A 19,577-nucleotide genomic window follows, 5' to 3' on the forward strand; every position below is an offset into this window, starting at 1 on the left:
GTATATATCTTTTGTTCAGATATTTTTGTCTATGTACACGTGTTTTGCAGATAAACCAATTTCTGTACAGGCGTTGTGAAGATATACACGTCTGTACAGGTGTTATGAAGATATGCCCGTCTGTACAGGTGTTGTGAAGATATACACGTCTGTACAGGTATTGTGAAGATATACATGTCTGTACAGGTGTTGTGAAGATATACACGTCTGTACAGGTGTTGTGAAGACATACCCGTCTCTGTAAAGGTGTTGTTTCAGAGATATACCAATTTCTATACAGTTATTGTGGGGTATGGTTGGTATGGTTTAAATGATATGTGGAGATAACGAACATTTACCAAGCTCAAAAGTCCACTGAAACAATAAAATCAGGAGCAGAGCAAACGCGGACCTAAAAAAATTAGACGTAAATTCAGGTACCATGAAGGAGTAAGTATCCCCTGTCAATATGTCACCCCCGCCATGTGCTCCTTGTCATGATCGGGAAAACGGGAAAATCTGTAGACAAATCAGTGTGTAAATAATGGCCTAACAATTAGTATGAAAAACATCAGTCAGCATTCGACTTAATGATAGATTGTCTTTGCTGACAAGGTCATTGTATCGACCACAGAACTTACAAAATGTTGACTATAAACGAGACTGTTGATATCCTTGTTTCATCAATTTGTTTGTCAAATAGCTTACCTCATTTTAGAAATTGTTCGTACGTAGAGGATGCTCTTGCATTTCTAATCAACTGGGAAACATAACCCCATATACAGGTGATAAGGATATATTGTTACATTGGTAAGTGAAGTTGACGATAGAAAAATTGAAGTCATAACGTTTATCATAAAGTTGTTTTTTTTTTGGGGGGGGGGGGGTTAAATTAGGTTACAGTTAACGTCTTTTCTACTAAAATATCCAAATTGAAACTAATGTATCAGACTGTGGTAACTTTTATTTCAAGCTCATCAGGATATATCGTGTCGACATATGAATGGCAGTCTCCTCTTCTCTTATCCTCTTCGTCCCCTTCGGGACATAAGGCTTCAACAAGCTGTCTCCATCTTCCTCTATTCTTTGCCACATACTGTGCCTGTCCCCACGGGTAGCCCATTTTCTCTAGCTCTGATGTTATGGTTCTTCTCTACGTTGTTCGTGGTCTACAAAAAATTCGTACATTGTGCGAACATTCCATGCTCCAACACGAAGTTTTTTTTCGGCCTTAGAAGACTCTCAATCGATCTCATAGAAGATGTCATACTGCCTGTGTTTTGGCTCAAGTCTTCGCAGACACAGTTATCATCTATGACATTTGCTGAAGTTTCTGTAACTAGTTCTTTTTTACTGGGTAGGGTAGTTAGCCGTACGCCGAACCTTCACTCTGTTGGACCGGGTTTTCTTTCTGGGTTGTCCTTCCCATAGATGATTGCAGTCCAATGCAGTTCCTTCTCCCCGGATTTTCTTTCTGGGTTTACTCCCATAGCCTTTGACTCTCCCGAGTCATCTACAAGGCAGCAGAGCTATTTTTCCATGGCTGGGCAAGGTTAATGAGTGCTAGGGCATGTCCATACGCCGATGTAGGGTCCTTGATACTCCTTGATACTCCGAGATCCCCTACAGTTCAGCCTGAGTTGAATATCCTCAGTATCCATGCATTGCCACGAGGAGGCACTGTAGGAGTCTTGATAGTGTAGAGGCTTTGTACTGGCAAGGAAAGAATTACGCACTCATCTCTCCCTTTCACCTACAAGTAAGCTAGCCAGCGGCGACAGTAGATCTAGAGGTCGATCCCCATCACACTAGACCTTTAATTATCACTACCCAGTGGTACCACCACCAATGCACTATGAATGGAAGTAACTATTGTTAATTAATAATATGTCGTCGATATAGTTGAAGGTTACAGCGCAAGTGTCTTCTTCTTCTCATGTACAATTTTTTTAATAAATTCTGTTTCATAAGAATACAAAAATAGGTCTGCTAATAACGGGGCGCAATTAAACCCCATGGGAAATCCGACAGATTGTTGGAAGACCTGATCTACAAAAACTACATAGATATTGTCAATCAGAAACTCTATCATATTTCAATATCAACTTGAGAGTATTTGTGTGTACAATCAGAATGTTTTTAGCAAAATAATTTTGCATGTCATTGTTGAAAACAGTTTTGCTGATGAATTTTCCAGCGACCCTTTTCTTTGTTAAAGCTTGAGTTACGATTTCTGATGGTAAACAACTGAAACCTCAACAAAGTTACTTGATCCTAACATTTAAATACTATATAAATTATTATTTACTCACTCTGTTAAGTTCTTCATAAATGTTTCCTCCGCAAAATAAGGAAAACTATAACATTAAATGACATTTGGTAAAAAGAGCTAAAAATACCAACCAAAAACTTTCAAGGAAGTGCAAACACCAGGAGAAACCACGTGATTCGGATTGTTCGTTGATCGTAGTCTTGAACTCTAGGGGCTGTGTCACTGTTCAGTTTTCTGCTTTTTACCTTCGAAACTTATTTTATTGCATGCCATATATAAATGTTGTGCCTATATTAAAGGACTGGATACACGTTTTTTTCAACTTTTGTGAATTCGTGTCTTGTGATATGCACAATGATTACAAAGAGTGTCAAACAAATAAATTACAATTATAACATGTATAGTCAAACTTCGTTATCTCGACTTCGATGGGACAGAGGAATAGCTTCGAGAAATCCAAGGGTTCGAGATATTTAGGGTAAAAAACACATATTTATTGGTTGTATGTTGTTTAACGTCCCATTCGAGAACATTTCACTCATATTGAGACGTCACCGTATGTCGGTGAAAGGCTTCAAATTTAGATCTATATCGCACTCCGGGTCATTGAGCAGTGAGGGTTCTTTATCGTGCCAACGCCTATCGTGACACGGGACCTTTCATCCAAAACTTTCAATTCTAATGCCGGGCGCTTGGCGAAGGAACGTCTCAGGTTTGACGCGGTGCAGCGAACGAGAATCGAACCAGCTAGGGCCTCCCGATCACGAAGCACATAGAAAAAAGTGGTTGAGACTTCCAGTTTTGGTTTTTAGTGTTCCGTTGTAAATCCTGATACATGTGAGTAGTCTTTACTTCGCAGACACATCGTTTCAAAATAAAATGGGGAAAACAAATCGGTATGGTCAATAAGTCCTCAATGACACGCACCAATCGTTTTAATTTCAAGGAATAAAAACACTGTATACCTTGCAAAACAATTTGATTTCAGTTGGAATTTCTCAATGCATTAAGCATTAATTTTATGTTGATGAAAAATTACATGATTAATATTAATGCTTTAAAATTTTAACTGCTATTTGCGTTGGACGTTAGATTAGTTGTCTATAGCAGTGTGAAAAATTGCTACTATGTACCTTCACATTAAAAAAAATCCCAAGATAACCTTTGCTGAGATGTAGAAATTTTAACAATATTCAAATGTGTTATATGAACCCTGAGGTGAAACCTTCAAATCGTTTGACATTCAACGAAGGTCATTTAATGTTCGTCTCAGGTAGGGACTAGACGTGTATATGACATCACAATACCTGCAATCCAACAGAGACGCACACGAGAAAAGGCAGATCGATCAAAGTTTTATTGTCCAATATCAACAAATCTTTGATTTAGTGTTGGATGAATATTAGAATGATCAAAGCAAAAGTAGAGACGTTTATTCTGGACGGAAATTGACAGACAGCTGATCTTGTGACGAGGTGTGTCACGGCGGTGCTGATTCATTCAGGTGTAAGCTGGATTAACCGATCGATTGACTCTCCGGAATGTGAAGACCACGCGAGACTAATGGATTTTCTATATTTAGTTTGTTTATTAACCTCAACATGTGTTTACGAAATTTTCTGAGTTCAAAGTGATATGAATGGTATTCATGAGGAACCTTTATAATTAGTGTAATTATTATTTGACTATTGATTAACTCATTATGACAGGTAGTCTTTAACGATACCTTAATTAGTTAATGGTTAGAGATTAACGGTACCGGATTAATTAAAGAGAAAGTGGTCTAGTTTTCATAGTTATGGTGGAATAACGGATTTTACGGCAGTGAGGGAAATATGGCGATAATGGACGATAAATGGATGTTCTCGTGTCTTCTAACTCTCTGTCTCATTCAGACGACTCTCACACAGAATGGTATGTTTATTAATTACTAATTTCATGTACATATGCATGTTATATAAGCTGTCGTAGTCTGGGAATTCGCCCTTGGGGCTGTGTTTAACAAAGGTACAGACTGTCGTAAAACAGTTTTTTACAAGAAACTATAAGTTATAAAACAATGCAAAATACATATGTACATGTTTGTATAACACCGATAGAAAGAACAGCAGTGCAGTGGTCCTTCACACCCTCCTACCCCCCACCCCCACCCCATCTGTCCCAGTCCTTAACTAATACGTATAATCACTTTTAGAAAACAAATAAGGATGTCCGCTCTTATAAACAGTTTTGATCAGTTTATGTTTCAGTGACTGTTTAGAAACTTTTTTTAAAAATAAATTGTGGTTGAAAAAGATATTATATATTTAAAAAAAATCTTTGTTTACAATTCAATCAGTTTCGTATTCAATATCATATCTAGAATGGATATAAGCTAGGCTATAAGCTTCAATCTCTACCTTGGTGTTATAGGAAAATGTAGAAAACACAACCTTACTGTAGAATGTACATTTAGATATGTTTGACAAAATTGTAAAGCCTGTATTTTTATATGGATGTGAAGTATGGGGTTATAATCAGTCATCATTAGTTGAAAAATTGCATTTAAAATTTTGTAAACATATTTTAAATGTAAAATCATCTACACCAAATTTTATGGTATACGGTGAATTAGGTAGATACCCTATTTCAATTAATATTAAGGTAAGAATGATAAGTTTTTGGTGTAAATTATCTTTTTTACAGGGTGATAAATTATCATCAAATCTGTTAATTGTTTTGAAGAACTACAATAATCCATGGTGTAACTTTATCAAATTTATACTGAATGAATGTGGGCTTTCTTATATCTGGCAAACTTGCCAACCAGTGAATGTATCCTGGCTGAAGAAAGTAGTTTTTAACACTCTGTATGAACAGTTTAAACAGTCATGGTACAGTGAAATGTTTAATTCATCTAAAGGTCTTAATTACAGAATATATAAAACTTCATTTTGTTTAGAAAAGTATTTAGTATCTTTGCCTTGTAAGTACTGGAGATTACTATGTAGGTTTAGAACTTGTAATAATAAATTACCGATTGAAGTTGGGAGATGGCAAAATGTACCAAGAGAAAATAGAATTTGTAAGTTATGTTCAAAAAATGAAATTGGTGATGAATATCATTACTTATTTAATTGTAATGACCCATCTATTTTGAAATCAAGATTATTACTATTATCAAAGTATTACTATTTATATCCAAATGTATATAAGTTTGAACAACTTTTTAATACAAAAAATACAGTTAAGTTGATAAAACTGTGTAAATTTATAAAAATTATCTATGAGAGAGTTGGCTCTCCTGGTTAGGTCATTGTTAGTTTTTTGACTTTGTACTTTTTCTGTTTCACGCATGCACATATGTTTAACTATATTTGTAATCTGTCTCTACACTGTACTTAATGTCAGTTTATGAGAATAAATTCATTGTCATTGTCATTGTTGAGAGACAGTCAAACTTTATGAAAGCTCTCCTTACGTTAGGTATATGTACGTCCGATTAAACATTTAATATACGTTAATTGTTACACGTATAATTTTCAGTTTAATTTAATTAATATTCTCTGAAAACAAGAAAGACGAGAGAAATTCTGTACAAAATATGCTACATGTATCTGAAAAAAAAGAGACACGAGAAATGCGCAACGAAACTCTTTACTTTGAGAAATCATCAATTTGATATGTTTTTTTGGGAGGGGGGTATTTACATTCAATGCACAAAATGAATGAGGTGCGCTGACGGATGTAACAAACTGGAATTTTTTAAATACATCCTGTGTACTTCACCTGATCGAAGGAAAAGGTGTCATCTACACGTGGACTTATATAAAAAGGTGAGAATACGTATTTACCTGTAATATCTAAGTCCTGGGGATAGAGACCAGAACTACATGATGTTTTATATGTATGGACAGAGATTATGGTTTTTGTTCTATGATAAACAAATGTATGTAAGTGTTGAATCGACTTGTCGTGTTTGATGAAGAACCAAACTAATATCTACATACTTATGTAAAAGGTGCTAATACTAGTATAAACAATACACGCAGAATGCAGAAATTGTAAAACATATGCAAAACCATCGCATTGCATGTTGCATTCATTATGGATGGTTAATAGGCAGTACACATGTATTTGTTATATCTACATGTATACCACAGGTATGTCAAAAAATGAAATATCAGGAAATAAATATACCATTCAGGTTTTCCGTCTGTTTGGAGACGTACAGACTATAGAGATTTCTATAATACTTGTACAACGTTGTTGTACATAGTTCATAAATACAAGAATTTATTTCTGTTCAGTCAATAACGAACAAAATAAGCTGAATTAAATCCTAATAAGAAATCATCTCAGTAAGGTAAGCAATGACACACCTGTATCAGCAGATTGTACACAGGTAAAAACGCATGAGTTCATCAACCCAGGGTTACTCATACGGGAATTTCTTTTTAAAAAAAATCACCTAACAAACCGTGTCAATCACTGCGTCAGGTCGTGCACAGACACCAGATATTTTTTGAAGATGCGACCCAGCTTTGATTCCGAAGGTTCGAATACTCTGCATTCTAATTAAAGTTAAATGACACAGACCACTCAAATCCATGTCCAGAAAAGTACAATTTGGATGTACTTTCGCCTAAAGGATTAAGGGGATTAATGAATCAAAATTAAAAATTAAGTAGACAACTTCAGTGCGTGTCTGATATCGGGGCCAAGGTTGTATTCACAAAAAACAAAGCTATTTGTTTTAATTCATTAAATCTCGAGACTTTTTTTACGATGCAAACTTCTGTTAATGATTGATGCCCACCGCTATTAATCAAAACTGGAACTGATCATGTTATCTACCTTTTAGAGTAATATATACTACTGGCTTAGCGCTAAGAAATACTTCTCGCTAGACGGCGCCACTTCATGTTTATTACCTGTGGCCACCAGGTGTAGAGATTTTTCCAACATGGCGATATCCATAAGCAAAATTACGGAAGTGTTTTCTGCGTGAGTTTTGGTAAACAAAGCACCATGTTTGGTATATCAGTTTTATCCAAAACGACACAGCCTTACTATTTTTTCCAGCAATACCTGGATTAATTTCGTACCCGAAGGATTACCTGAATTTACTGTTAATCGCTACCTAACTGCCTAAGTGATGTGATTCTAAACATATCTTCTGTAGGATTTTTCGGATTATACATATCCGATTGTTGATTATGAAGCATATTGTTTGAAATCAACAAAATGTTGATATTGATGAACCTAACAGTATCATCAACAATCATGTGGACATTTTTGCACAAAGACTCTCAAGTTGTTTGACCTTATTTGGGAATTAGGTCAGCTTATGAAATTGTCGTTTCTTTTTAATTTGTTGACTATCTGTGCCATGAATATACAACGAAGTTCTAAGAAATTATAAGACACGATGAAAGTCAAGAAGATGCTATTTGTTTGCCTTCTGGTAAATACCATGTGTGTCATGATCGGAGCATTTGAATTTACAGGTAAGCGCTAGAATATTTTTTGTTATTTAAGTACACCTTGCACTGGCACGTAATATCTATATGTAATGTTAAGTCCTTAGGGGGAATTTACGCTCAATTTCATGTTTGTTTGCTTGGTAACAAGTTTGTTTTTACCAAATAACAGCAATAATTATTGATGGCTTTAAATGTAAAATAAAATTATAACTGTAGTCTGTGAATGTGTTAATGTCTCCGTTGTCAAAAGTGCAACAAATTTCTGTCATGTTTTCACGTGCATCAAAACACCCGAGAAGACGAGAAAACATTAAAAAGATAATTTATTCCAATAAGAAAAATACCTATTTTATTTTATATTAAATGTATAACTTCTAGTCTAGTGCACCAATTATATAGTCTTACCAAAAATAGCTCCCAAGACTCTTCATTTAACAATAAATATATCAGAATCTGCATTATGCACATACATGTATCATTATAAAAATCAACTTTTGTCCTATTTTAACCCGAAGTACGTTCTTTTAGAACTGATGTACAATGTATATATGCTAACTATATTGCAAGTCATCCATGACTGAAAATTCTGGGAGACATGTTTTAAGTATAATGCGTGAAAATAAATTGATTTATTGAAATCAAATACAATTTACTTAACATCAATGCGATGAAATATATCCAAAATTAATAATACCATCACCGTTAGTTATTCTTAATATACATGCAAATACTTTGCCTTTTATTTAACCAACAGAATATATAAGTCGAGGTCAGAATTCAAGTTTGTCAAAAAGCATTTAACGCTGCAATCCCCGTCCAAGGTTTCGGCTCATTTAATTATATGCAAAATTATTGCACATTCATTAGCTGATGAACAAAAATCTCTAACGCCTGCCAAAGATTGGCGTGGACAAATTTTACATCTTGAAAATAAAAGCACAAAACGTCACACCTGGCCTTCCATGAATTTTAAGATTGTTAATGAATCTACAAAGTTTCTTTTCCCCTGCATCACCAAAGACAAGACAATGAGTATTCTTTAGATGAAGGAGATTATATACGCGTGACTCTGTTGCTGATTTTACACCGTTTTTGTTTATATAATTAACTCCCAGGAGTCTATAAATGTCTATCTATATTTAAGCAGAAATTAAACTGTCACAAAGAGAACATCCCTTTGAAGTTGCTACACATTTTTAAATGAAAAATTGTTGTAGTTTTTACTAAGAAATTGTTGCGTTATTTTTTTTTTTAGATATAAAATTATACTGCACTTTTATAAACAGGTTAGTTACCTTCTGTTCGGAGTCCGTCCGAACTTCGGACCTCAGGCAAATATTTCATCACCAAAAAAGAAACGTCATAAACTTGTCTTCTCATAATTTACCAGTAAAATAACTTATTCCCAGTTTAATAAAAAGGTGAACTTCCATCCTCATATTTTATGCTTCAGTGCTTATGTAAACGAATTATCTTTATTAACTCCTACCGGGCACTGATCCCCCCCCCCCATTAATTCTCCCCTGCATTGTAGATGTAAGTTTGAATGCATGTTTATTTTTAGTGGATTTTGAGAACTCGGCGGATTGTGGTCGTACTATCACGGTCTCTGACTTGGACGTCTTCACCCTAAAGGCCAATCCGAACCCTACAACCTCCGGGGGAGCGGCGTCCTGTGTGGTCAAGTTCAACTCGGCCTCCCAGTTCGTCGTGAATGTCCAGCATATCGACGTCACAGACTGCACTGCCCGGCTGTATTTCTATGACAACGACAACACACAGAAATTTCCATCGGTACGATATGCAATGTATTTTCTCAAATTTCTTCGCATGCTTTGCTGGAAGAAGAGAGACAGCTATAATAGGTTCTGATTCTAGCAAGTGCAATAAAGCTGTAAATAGTTGTTGTTGTAAATTCTACTTCAACTTTTATGAGAACCTTGTTCACTGAGATCAATGAATGAAAATTTCCTCTCAGTTAATTTTCAAACTCAATTATAACTGTACTTTTCAGTATTTTAATGCAGTCTAAATTTCACTTTTCTTCGTGTCCATCTTTTGGGTGGAAGAATTTTGTGTTAAAGTAATTCTTATAGATTTGAACGTTATAATATTCTTAGTCCAACAATAAAACTGGACTATGATATGGGCACATATTTTCTTTATAAATTTTTTAAAAATTCTTCCTTGTAGCAAACGTTGTCTTGTATTCCTACCACTGGCGCAGGACAGTCCTTCCGGACTCGTACCGGAAACCTTATCGTCCGTCTAGATAAAGGGTCCGGAAGTACGAAAGCGTATAGTTTCAACCTTGTCCTAACTACTACTAAAGGTAAACCTGCATACTTCATTAAACAAGTGGTTCAAAGTGATAGTCTATAAGACGTCGTCAATATCGGTGTACATGCATACCAATTTGTGCAATTTGCAATTTAGCGCATGCTTATTTGTATGTATAATGGTATCTGGAAATAAATATTTACACATCTAAGGTTGGTTTTGTTTTGTTCAGAAATTATATACAGATGAAAGATATGAAAATATCCATATCAATTGTCGAAGTAAAACAGATAAATCGATCTATGTCAATATTGAACAGAGACCAATGTCCTCTGAATCTCTTATCGACATTTTGTGTAAACTTCAGCTAGAGTTACCTGTTCCTATGTCCCTAATCTACCTGTGTGACCCCACAATTCCTATCCCTTATACGTGTGACATACCTGTGTATCCCGGGCTGGTTGATATGCAATGTTTATTCCTATAAACAAGGACTCTGAATGGACTAATGCACTGCTGTTTGGGTGTTGTTTTTACTTTTTCTTATTTTGCCAATATGACTTAATTTCATTTGTACATATGTTGGAGAAATAACAGCGTAAGTTATAACTATGTTTTATTTTACGTTGTATTCTAGTATATTAATTATTCAGTGTCGTATCCGATCAGTTTTCTCGTGGTTTGTGATAAGCTTGTGACAAATGTTTACAACATACAGGTACTATCGAAAATTCCCTGTTAACTTGAAGCAAATACATGTATCCTTGGTAAATTTTTTTTTTAAAAGTATTATTTTTTATTGAGAAATTATAAATGCCATATTAGGAAATTAATATTCATGTTTCGAAATTAAGTTGTTCAAAGTTATAAGGGTAAAATGTCAACGAACACGTCATTGACCCGTTTTGACGTGTTCATGATGTGTTTTAATATTTCGTATACTGTAAAATGTATCATCAAGTTACACATATTAAAATAGTGTATTCTATGTAAAAGGTAATCCAGATTGATTTAGGGAGAGCATTTGTACCCAGGCAGCTATTTTATCATTCGTTGCTACTTCCATATAGGAAACCATTCCACGTTTCATTGAATACAATTTTGTTTATATATGAATGATGAGAAGTGATGATTCTTTATTAGTTAACAACAAAAGATGTGATGTACAGACTTGGTTGAACTATTAACTTACTATTTCGACATCTTTGATTGACAGGTGTGGTGTCCAACAACGTTGCCGACACGGGAGGGGGCGGTGTCGGGACGGGTGCCATTATTGGCATCGCGGTGGGCGTGGTTGCGTTCCTCATCATCATCATCGCTGTCGTCTGCTTTTTTGTCTGTCGGCAGATGGCACAGCAGAAAGAGGAGAAAATGCGCCAACTACAGCCCAGCGTCTTTACCACAGGTACTAAATATAGATCTTAGAAATGTCACGTGGTTAGTGGTGGTCTATTTAATGTTCAGGGGACAAAATATGGAAGATAGATCGAGTAAATTTTCAAATTTGTTAGTTCAAGAGCCCAAATTTAGAATTGTCTTTAGAATTATAAGAAAGGTCAGTAATTTCAAATCAGCATTTATGAAAAAGTAAACATCCTCATATCAATTTTATAAAGTCCTTCAGTTTACCGGTACTCAGAAATGTTTGTTTTCTGGACATTGAAAGTTTAGATTAGGAACATTATAGGTCGAAGTGAGGGTTCTTAAATAGAAGTCATGGTTATAAAGTTTTCTGCCTTTAATTTCATATTCAGAATTATCATATACTGAAAATTAATATTCAGACCACCACTGGCATCTTCTATATTATTTCAATTATTTTAGACAAAGAATATAAAGGTGGTAGATGTCAAATTAATGTGTTTTATGACTTTTAGAATAGTTTTATCTTATTTACACGTTCAGTATATTTCAAGCCTTACTGGCACGTATCGTACACGTTTGTCCGTTTTTACTGGCACATCAAGTTCGATTTCACCTCCTGTCGATTTTTATTTTGTTACACTTGGTGGTCCTTGCTCAAGGTTTAGGCTTAGATATAACAATTTTATCCATGGTTTGGTCTTTCAGTAGGCGCTGACTTTCTTATATCTAAGGTGGAGTAGACTGCATTTTTCAAATCGGAGAAAACGTTAGAAGAGAAAATCGGGTAAATTTTACATATTTTGATTGTAAACTGTTTTCTACGATGGAGAGGTTTGGTTTGCAAGTACGCCATCTCTGTCAGCAACAGTTGAGCGTCCAAATTATCGGTAGAATTAAATGTTCTTTGCCAATAAGAGCGGATTCCGGTCTAATATCAAACTGAAAATTCTGAATTTATCGGGTGTTGACAAAAACCGAAAGATATAAATAAAATAAATGATACTGGTTTAATCATTTGAACAATCTGTCACGTTCATTTTTAACGTGGTAGTAGTTTTGCGAAGACACATCGGTTATCTAACTGTCCTGTATGTTAAATTCCGGTGTATTTTTCAACACGATTTGCTGCATGACGAATAAAGTTTTTGGATTTAATTAGCGTCATAAAATTTGAATTAGGTATGTTTTGCATGTATTTAAAGCATTTTGTAAATATCTGCTTGGTCTCAAATGATACCACTTTACAAAATCAATGATTACATTTCTAAAGACTACAGACATGGTATGACCTCTAGGAGGTTTCCTGTGCTAGATACACGTTCTACCTTTAAGGGGGGATCTAAGTTTCTTCAGAAAATTTTTAAGTAAAAGATACCAGTTGCATGCATGGAAAAAGAAATTTTGAACACTCCCATTGAAAACAATAGCGTATGTTACCCCGAATTGACCTTCCTCCGTTTCCATAGCAATGATGGCTATTTGAAAGTTCCATGCATGTACACTACACTAGGTGATTATTTTTATTGTGTAGTTTTATAAAGATTGTCCAAGCATAATTATACGAGAACTCCTTCGGACAAGATTAGGTGGAACATATTTGTCCACCGACTTTGTTTTAAGACACAGTGAAAAACACTGCTAAATATGAATGAACCTTTAAGAAAGATCCATGCACTGCGATAATTTGAATGCATGTATCGAAGAATTGGCAAGGGTGATTACTTGGAAGGAACAGAAGACTATTAGTTTTATTAGTGAGTTTTATACATGTGCTTTGATGTGAAAGTGGATTGCTAATGTATGATGATATTTAATTAGATTTTTGTTTTTTAGTTGTAAATGATTGGACAACCAGTTATTATTGCAGTGTAATAATCTGCTTTTGTTTCAGTTGGATCAGACCCAACGGTTATCATAGAACATGAAGGAGACAGACAAAGGAATCGGGAGGCAATTCCCAATCTCGAGGGCTCCTATTCACGAAGACACCGGCCCTACGACCCACCGGAAGGCAATGATTACCAATTCAGACTTCCGGAAAAGGCTCCGAACGGAATCCTTAAGGGATCTCAAAGGAGAAGTCGAAGGAGAAATAAGGAAGGAGGGGATGCAGGCCATGACAACGAAGGTTATACTGCTTCTGTTAGCAGCACGGATGACAGCTGTGATTTTGATTTTGCAACATATAAAGAGAGTATTCAAAAAGGATTACCCGATTCGCAGAGAGTAAAGCATCTCAGTATGGACCCTGATCCTCCCAGAGCGAGGCGGGAGAGATCGGAAAGGAGACGGCAGGAGAGACCAAGTAGTCATACTAGTGACTCGAGTAATGATGACTTTGGATACACGAACAAAGCCTTCACAGATGAGAGAGGTAGATCACAATCTCTAGGAAAGGCCGCCGGACGACGCCGACCTTCTGATGAGGATGATACAGCAACGAATTACACACGTAGCACAGATAGAAGTTATTCACCCTCTAGGACTGAAAATAGTTCAGACACGGGTATGACATATGAAAGTCAATTCAAAAGGAATCCTAACGCTGCTAGTATACGTAGGAGCAGAAGTCGAAGTCAGAGTAGATCATCTTCAACTCGTTCTGTTCCCCGGAAGCATCGTCCTCATTATGATCATACTGACCAATCATCTCAGGGGTCGCATGGGTCACATGGTCATTCGTCACATGGACACCACCACCATCACGGCCATCACGGATCACACAGATCCCGTTCGCGCGAGAAAAAGAAATCTCCTAATTTACCTATTTTCGACGAAGTGAAGAAAATGCAGAAAATGAAGAAATAAAACTAAGTTTAATAGTTTTTTTTTTTTTTTTTTTTTTTTTTTAAAAAAATAGATGAGTTATATTTACGCAATTTATTTTAGGATGTTGTATGAAAGAGATGCACGTTGATCATTACAGAAGAAGTGTGCAGGAATATCCATAAATTCTTATTATCCTTATTCTTTCATAGGAGAGACTGTCGGTGAAATTGTATCCATTTGTAGCCAAAGATGTAGACGTCAAACAATTTTATAACTCATTTTATATATGACATATCATATTGATATTTACGCGTAAAACGCAACTCATATGGCTTAATTAACGTTTTGTAATATATAATTATATATATATATTGTGTATAGCACTGATATCATTAGATGAGGGATGTGACATGGACCTTTTTTTTTATATATTTTTCTCCACAGTGTATGTTTTATATTATTATTGTTTTATCAAAGAGTGCTACATATTTTAATGACTATTGTATATTTTGTTACTGTATAGCTTAATATTAAACACGAACAAGTTTAATCTTGATGGCAGTATAAGTCTTGTGTTTGGTTCCAGTTTCTTGCTTGTAGAATAACAGCTGCAAAGAATTGTAAGCATGTTTTTCCTATATTAACAAAAGTTAAAACACGTTTCATTATAAATTTTGAGATAACAATTTGACAGTTAATAAAAAGAAAAGTGAATGTGACATTCTCATGAATGCCTTTTTGAGCGACAATTTCAATTGCATTTTTTCAATAGAAATGACTGCAAATTATAAAATTTCAAGAAAATTTTCCTATTTAGTAGGACTTTTTATTTTTTAATTCATTAGGTGTAAATTGACTTATTCTAAAGTACTAAATGTATGTGTTTTATGAACCATTCAAATGTTAATGTAAACTTTGAGGATGTGTAGAAGAAGATATGTGTTTTTAAAAGTATTGCACATTTTACTGAATTTGTAGAAATATTGTCAATTTAGGACTGGAAATGTATAAGAACTGTCATGCAAATTTTATTTTGATTTAAATAATCAATGCTGTAACATTGAAATGTAGGTACTTATTACCATATACTTATAAATGTTTTTGCAGATACCATACATGTTAGATTATATTGTTCCAAATCCTGTAAATGGTCCATTTTCTAGCATTCCTTTTAAATGGCAATTGAGTCATCGCAAGAATTCTCGGAATGATAATTAACATTATAATGAAAAGTCATCAGTGATGTTCTTCAATAGAATTCTGTAATCTTTTCCTAATTAAAATTTGAAAATAAAATTTTTGTTTAATAAGCTTATCAGATTTTGTTTGTTTATTTCTCAAATATATATGTATATGTCAAATATACGTAATATGTGATGCAACTGATAAGTCTGTATACTAGTCTCTTTAGGTAACTAAAAAGTCTGTATACTAGTATCTATAAGTCCGTTCTACTCAGTTAAGCTTTCAATGTTACTTTTGAAATGAAAATCCTTTATTAAATAAACAATTTTGTTTACAGCTTCTTCCAGACAAGCTACCGCCCCAAGCGCCCCACACCTAAGCACTTCGGGGTCACAACATGGAACTCGACAAGGAAGTATTAGGACGAGTCAACGAACCAAAAGATCACAAGCGTTTGAAAACAAAGCTTTTAGTGACACTAGCAACGTCTCCGCTGATTTTGTTGGAAGTAAAGCTTCATATGCCATTATATCGGATGGCAGTGTTGATGGGAAAAGTTCCATCAGAATGCAAAATCTTCAGAGGAGCGGGCGAACCGGAAGTGCTCGGCGAGACAGGTCAGTACCGGATAAAGGTCTTTCTGATGATGCTCGATCAAGCGTGAAGTTTGATCTTCGATCTGATTCTGAATTGGGAAGAATCAGTCGACCGTTACAGGGTGACTCCGCGAAAAACAAGATAGGGAAAAATACAACTCCGAAGGAGTTCATTCGGACTGCGAATGGAAAAGAAAATGATTCTACGAAAACAGTCGATAGAAAATCGGAAAAGACAACTGAGAAACCAAAGAAGTCAACAACAGAGGGAAAAGATTATTTCCGAGAATACACAAATAAGGGATACGATGAAGACGTCGGTCGTTCAGGGAGTGTTCGAAAATCCAAATATAAAGAAAGCAGTTCCTCGAGCCATAACTCTTCAAATATGCATGAACATCGCGAAAGAAAGAATGATGTGTATCGTTCTCGGAGTAAGTCTGAATCCCGCCACGAAAGAGAGAGATACCGAGAATCAGAAAGTGACGATTTTTATATGGAACAAAGACATCAAGATCTTTCACATCGTCGTAATAGCCTAGACCGATCCCATCGAAGATCCGATAGCCGAACTCGGAGACGTGATGACTTCTACAGCGACAGAGAGTCAGATAGCGACGATTTCTATCGCGAAAGAAATCGTCGAAGTAAAAGTGCTGACCGCCGAGGAAATCAGAGAGAACCAGTTCGAAGGTCAAACAGTAGGAGTCGAAGCCGGAGCGATTATTATGATGACTATCGAAGTGACGATTCCTTCATAAGAAGTACGAGACATCGTGATTATCGCGATGGTTACAAAAGTGACAATCGATATGACAACAGGAGTAGTTACAGAAGAGACAAACGAGACGGGTATCGGAGTGATAATAGGTATGACTATCGAGATGAGTATAGAAGAGATAATCGATACGATCATCGTGATAGACTTGATTCTTTCAAAGACCGAGAAAGAAGAAACCAGAGGGCATCTTATGACCATAGCAATGGTCACAGGTCTAGGGCAACATCTGTAGGAAGTGCTTATTCCAAACAAAGATCATCTAGATACGTCAGATACTAGACAGATACTGCCAGAATTTCCCTCACTGCCGACTATGTTCACTACTTACTGCATGTTAGTGTCCGGAGTTGTCTATTTCATTATCTAATTTCTTGTATCAAGACGTCATTATAATTACATATATGTTCGTTGTTTGTATATTTTAATATACATGTATATACGAGTATACGCTTGCAAGTAATGCCATGAAGGATAAAAGATGATATGATCTCAAATTTTTATATAGATTCGCATTCCAGACCTTGTCTTGAAAACATTTCATTTTCTGTTCATTAATCGCTCACTAATTTGAATTACTTCACGAATAGCTACTTAGGCCAGACAGTACTATATTATACCTCGGAGGCAGCAATGACACATTATGATTTTGCCATTAGTTATTCTGTTTTGTCTGTTATGTACATGACATAGCATTTATATTAAAATCTTATACTTCGATAAAAAAATTCTTCATAACTTTTTTTCTTCCTTGAGTTTTTCTCCCGCTTTAGCATTGTCTTTTTTTCCACGTATGATACAACTTAGTACGTAAAACAGAACGCTTGATGAGTAGGGGGAGACAACCCAGCATTAAATGTTTTGAAATTTCTGACTTGTATAAAGATGAGCATCGTCAGATACTCACGGGTGATCTCGTCTTTTACTTATCAGTAAATGAAGAGACCACCCTTGGGAATCGGACGATGAACGATGAGACGGTCGACCGAATCAGAATTACGAGAATTCAGTCTGCAGAGAGAAGAGATATGGTGCCTTGCCTCAGGATCTCCCTGAGTACATTATCTCTGGATATCAGAAAAAAATGTTCAGATAAAAATCCACATTGAAATTCTGATGCATAAATTTTGTATGAAATATTTACTTATTCGATGTTAACATGATTTGGTTAAGGTATCCGATGAATAAATAATAAAAAAAAAATCCACAAAGACTTAGAACAAGGAAAATATGTAGATATTTCCTAGATCAAAGTAAATGAGAAAGCTTAACCAAGATTTCTTTTTTTAACCAGACGTCTCTAAAGAATATGTAGTTCTACTGGTTTGTACTTATGACAAAGGAAAAGGAGCACTTGGAACTTGAAACTGTGGAAACAACTGAATGATCCTTGGTTTAATTTCTTTTTGTGGCAAATTTTATTTCAATTGAATTAAAACTGTAGGAGGAGTAGCCTTTTAAAAGAATTTCACAGAAATTTCTGTTTTTAGTACCCATGGCAATACCATTTGTCAAAATAAAAAACAGATACACATAATTTCGTATCTTAGACTGTAGTCTACTAGTGGACCATGTTTTATTTGAAATCAGACCAAAACTGTATGAGGAGTACATTTTGAAAGAATTTCACAGAAATTTCTATTTTAGTATCCACGGCAACACTGTTTATCAATATCAAAAACCGACACACAGAATTACATATCTTAGACTGTAGTCTACTTTGTTCCAAGTTTTAATTGAAATTAACTAAAACTGTAGGAGGAGTAGCGTTTTGAAGGAATTTCACAGACATTTTTATTTTTAGTAACATGGCAGCAATGTTCATCGAAATCAAAAACCGGTAAATGAATTATGTATCTTAATGTAATCTAATTGTGTGGAAAGTTTAACCGAGATCAGATCAAAACTGTAGGAGAAGCAGCATTCTGTAAGAATTTCACAAAAAATTGTAATTTTTACTAACCATGGCAATACCTTTCATCAAAATCAAAAATTAATATACAGAATTATGTATCTTAGTGTACTCTAGTTGGGTACCAAGTTATATTGAAATCGGACTGAAACGCTAGAAGAAGTAGCATTTTGAAAAATTGCAATTATTTACAACAAACAGACAGACGGACGACGGACACCTTTCTTTCGCATAAGCCCTTCTGTCTCTGGCCAGTAGAGCTAAAATTATCACACATGTGATCTTTTTAATTAAACATAGAAGCCTATGGGTAGGTATCATTTAAATTATAAATGAAAAGTAATAATATATTGAAAAGCATTTATTGGAGAGATTCATAAGTATTCTTTATTATTTGGTGAATTGAAATTCGAGGGGAGATAACTATGTCAGCTTGTCAGATCTTTTTGTTGACTTGTCACTTATTCATGGACAACATGATTGAATATATAGCATGAAAACCAGGGGCGTAGCTTGACTTTAAATTCTAGTGAGGCAAAAACATACATGTAGCAGCAGAGGTCTGGGGAGTTGGGGGTTTTAAAATGCAATGAAATTTCATTCGCTGTACTGGTTTCTTTATTTAAGACTTTAGCATGATACTAGATATTGTAAAAGACTGTAAAAGAGTTAAATATGTTTACCAATTTTTTTTAAACATTTAAAGGTGAAAGCGCATCTTATTAAACTTTGCTTTAATTTCTTTAAAACTTCAATTCAACATTATAGAACTGCTTAAAATGTTAAAAGAAATGTCATTAATTTTACGTATTATCTGCATTGTATTGTTAATTATAGGAAGGGGTGGTGGTGATGAAAAAATCTAGTGAGGCAGTTGCCTCATTGCCACAATGGAAGCTACGCCCCTGATGAAAACGTGTCCTTGTCCAGTTTGTGACAAACAGTTGACAATGTATTTTTCTTACAGGTCGCA

The 19,577-nt window shown here is 35.1% G+C and overlaps 1 protein-coding gene across 2 annotated transcripts; it reads left to right on the top strand.

The window, feature by feature from the left end:
- The first annotated feature begins 3,578 nt into the window (after positions 1–3,578).
- On the top strand, positions 3,579–17,406 carry LOC133203430 (serine/arginine-rich splicing factor 4-like). Of its 2 annotated transcripts, XM_061339210.1 has the most exons (5): positions 7,132–7,740; positions 9,281–9,510; positions 9,910–10,048; positions 11,213–11,404; positions 15,656–17,406. In XM_061339210.1, the coding sequence occupies exons 1-5, from the start codon at positions 7,662–7,664 to the stop codon at positions 16,972–16,974; spliced, it is 1,959 nt and encodes a 652-aa protein (XP_061195194.1). In that variant the 5' UTR covers positions 7,132–7,661; the 3' UTR covers positions 16,975–17,406. The 2 variants fall into 2 exon arrangements, with proteins under 2 accessions (XP_061195195.1, XP_061195194.1); XM_061339211.1 differs by lacking the exons at positions 7,132–7,740; positions 9,281–9,510; positions 9,910–10,048 and adding an exon at positions 3,579–4,165.
- The last annotated feature ends 2,171 nt before the right edge of the window (positions 17,407–19,577 follow it).

Source organism: Saccostrea echinata, unplaced genomic scaffold (genome assembly GCF_033153115.1).
Source record: "Saccostrea echinata isolate AGI-Se365-2 ecotype Australia unplaced genomic scaffold, CSIRO_AGI_Sech_v1 ptg000051l, whole genome shotgun sequence".
Lineage (NCBI taxonomy): Eukaryota > Metazoa > Mollusca > Bivalvia > Ostreida > Ostreidae > Saccostrea > Saccostrea echinata.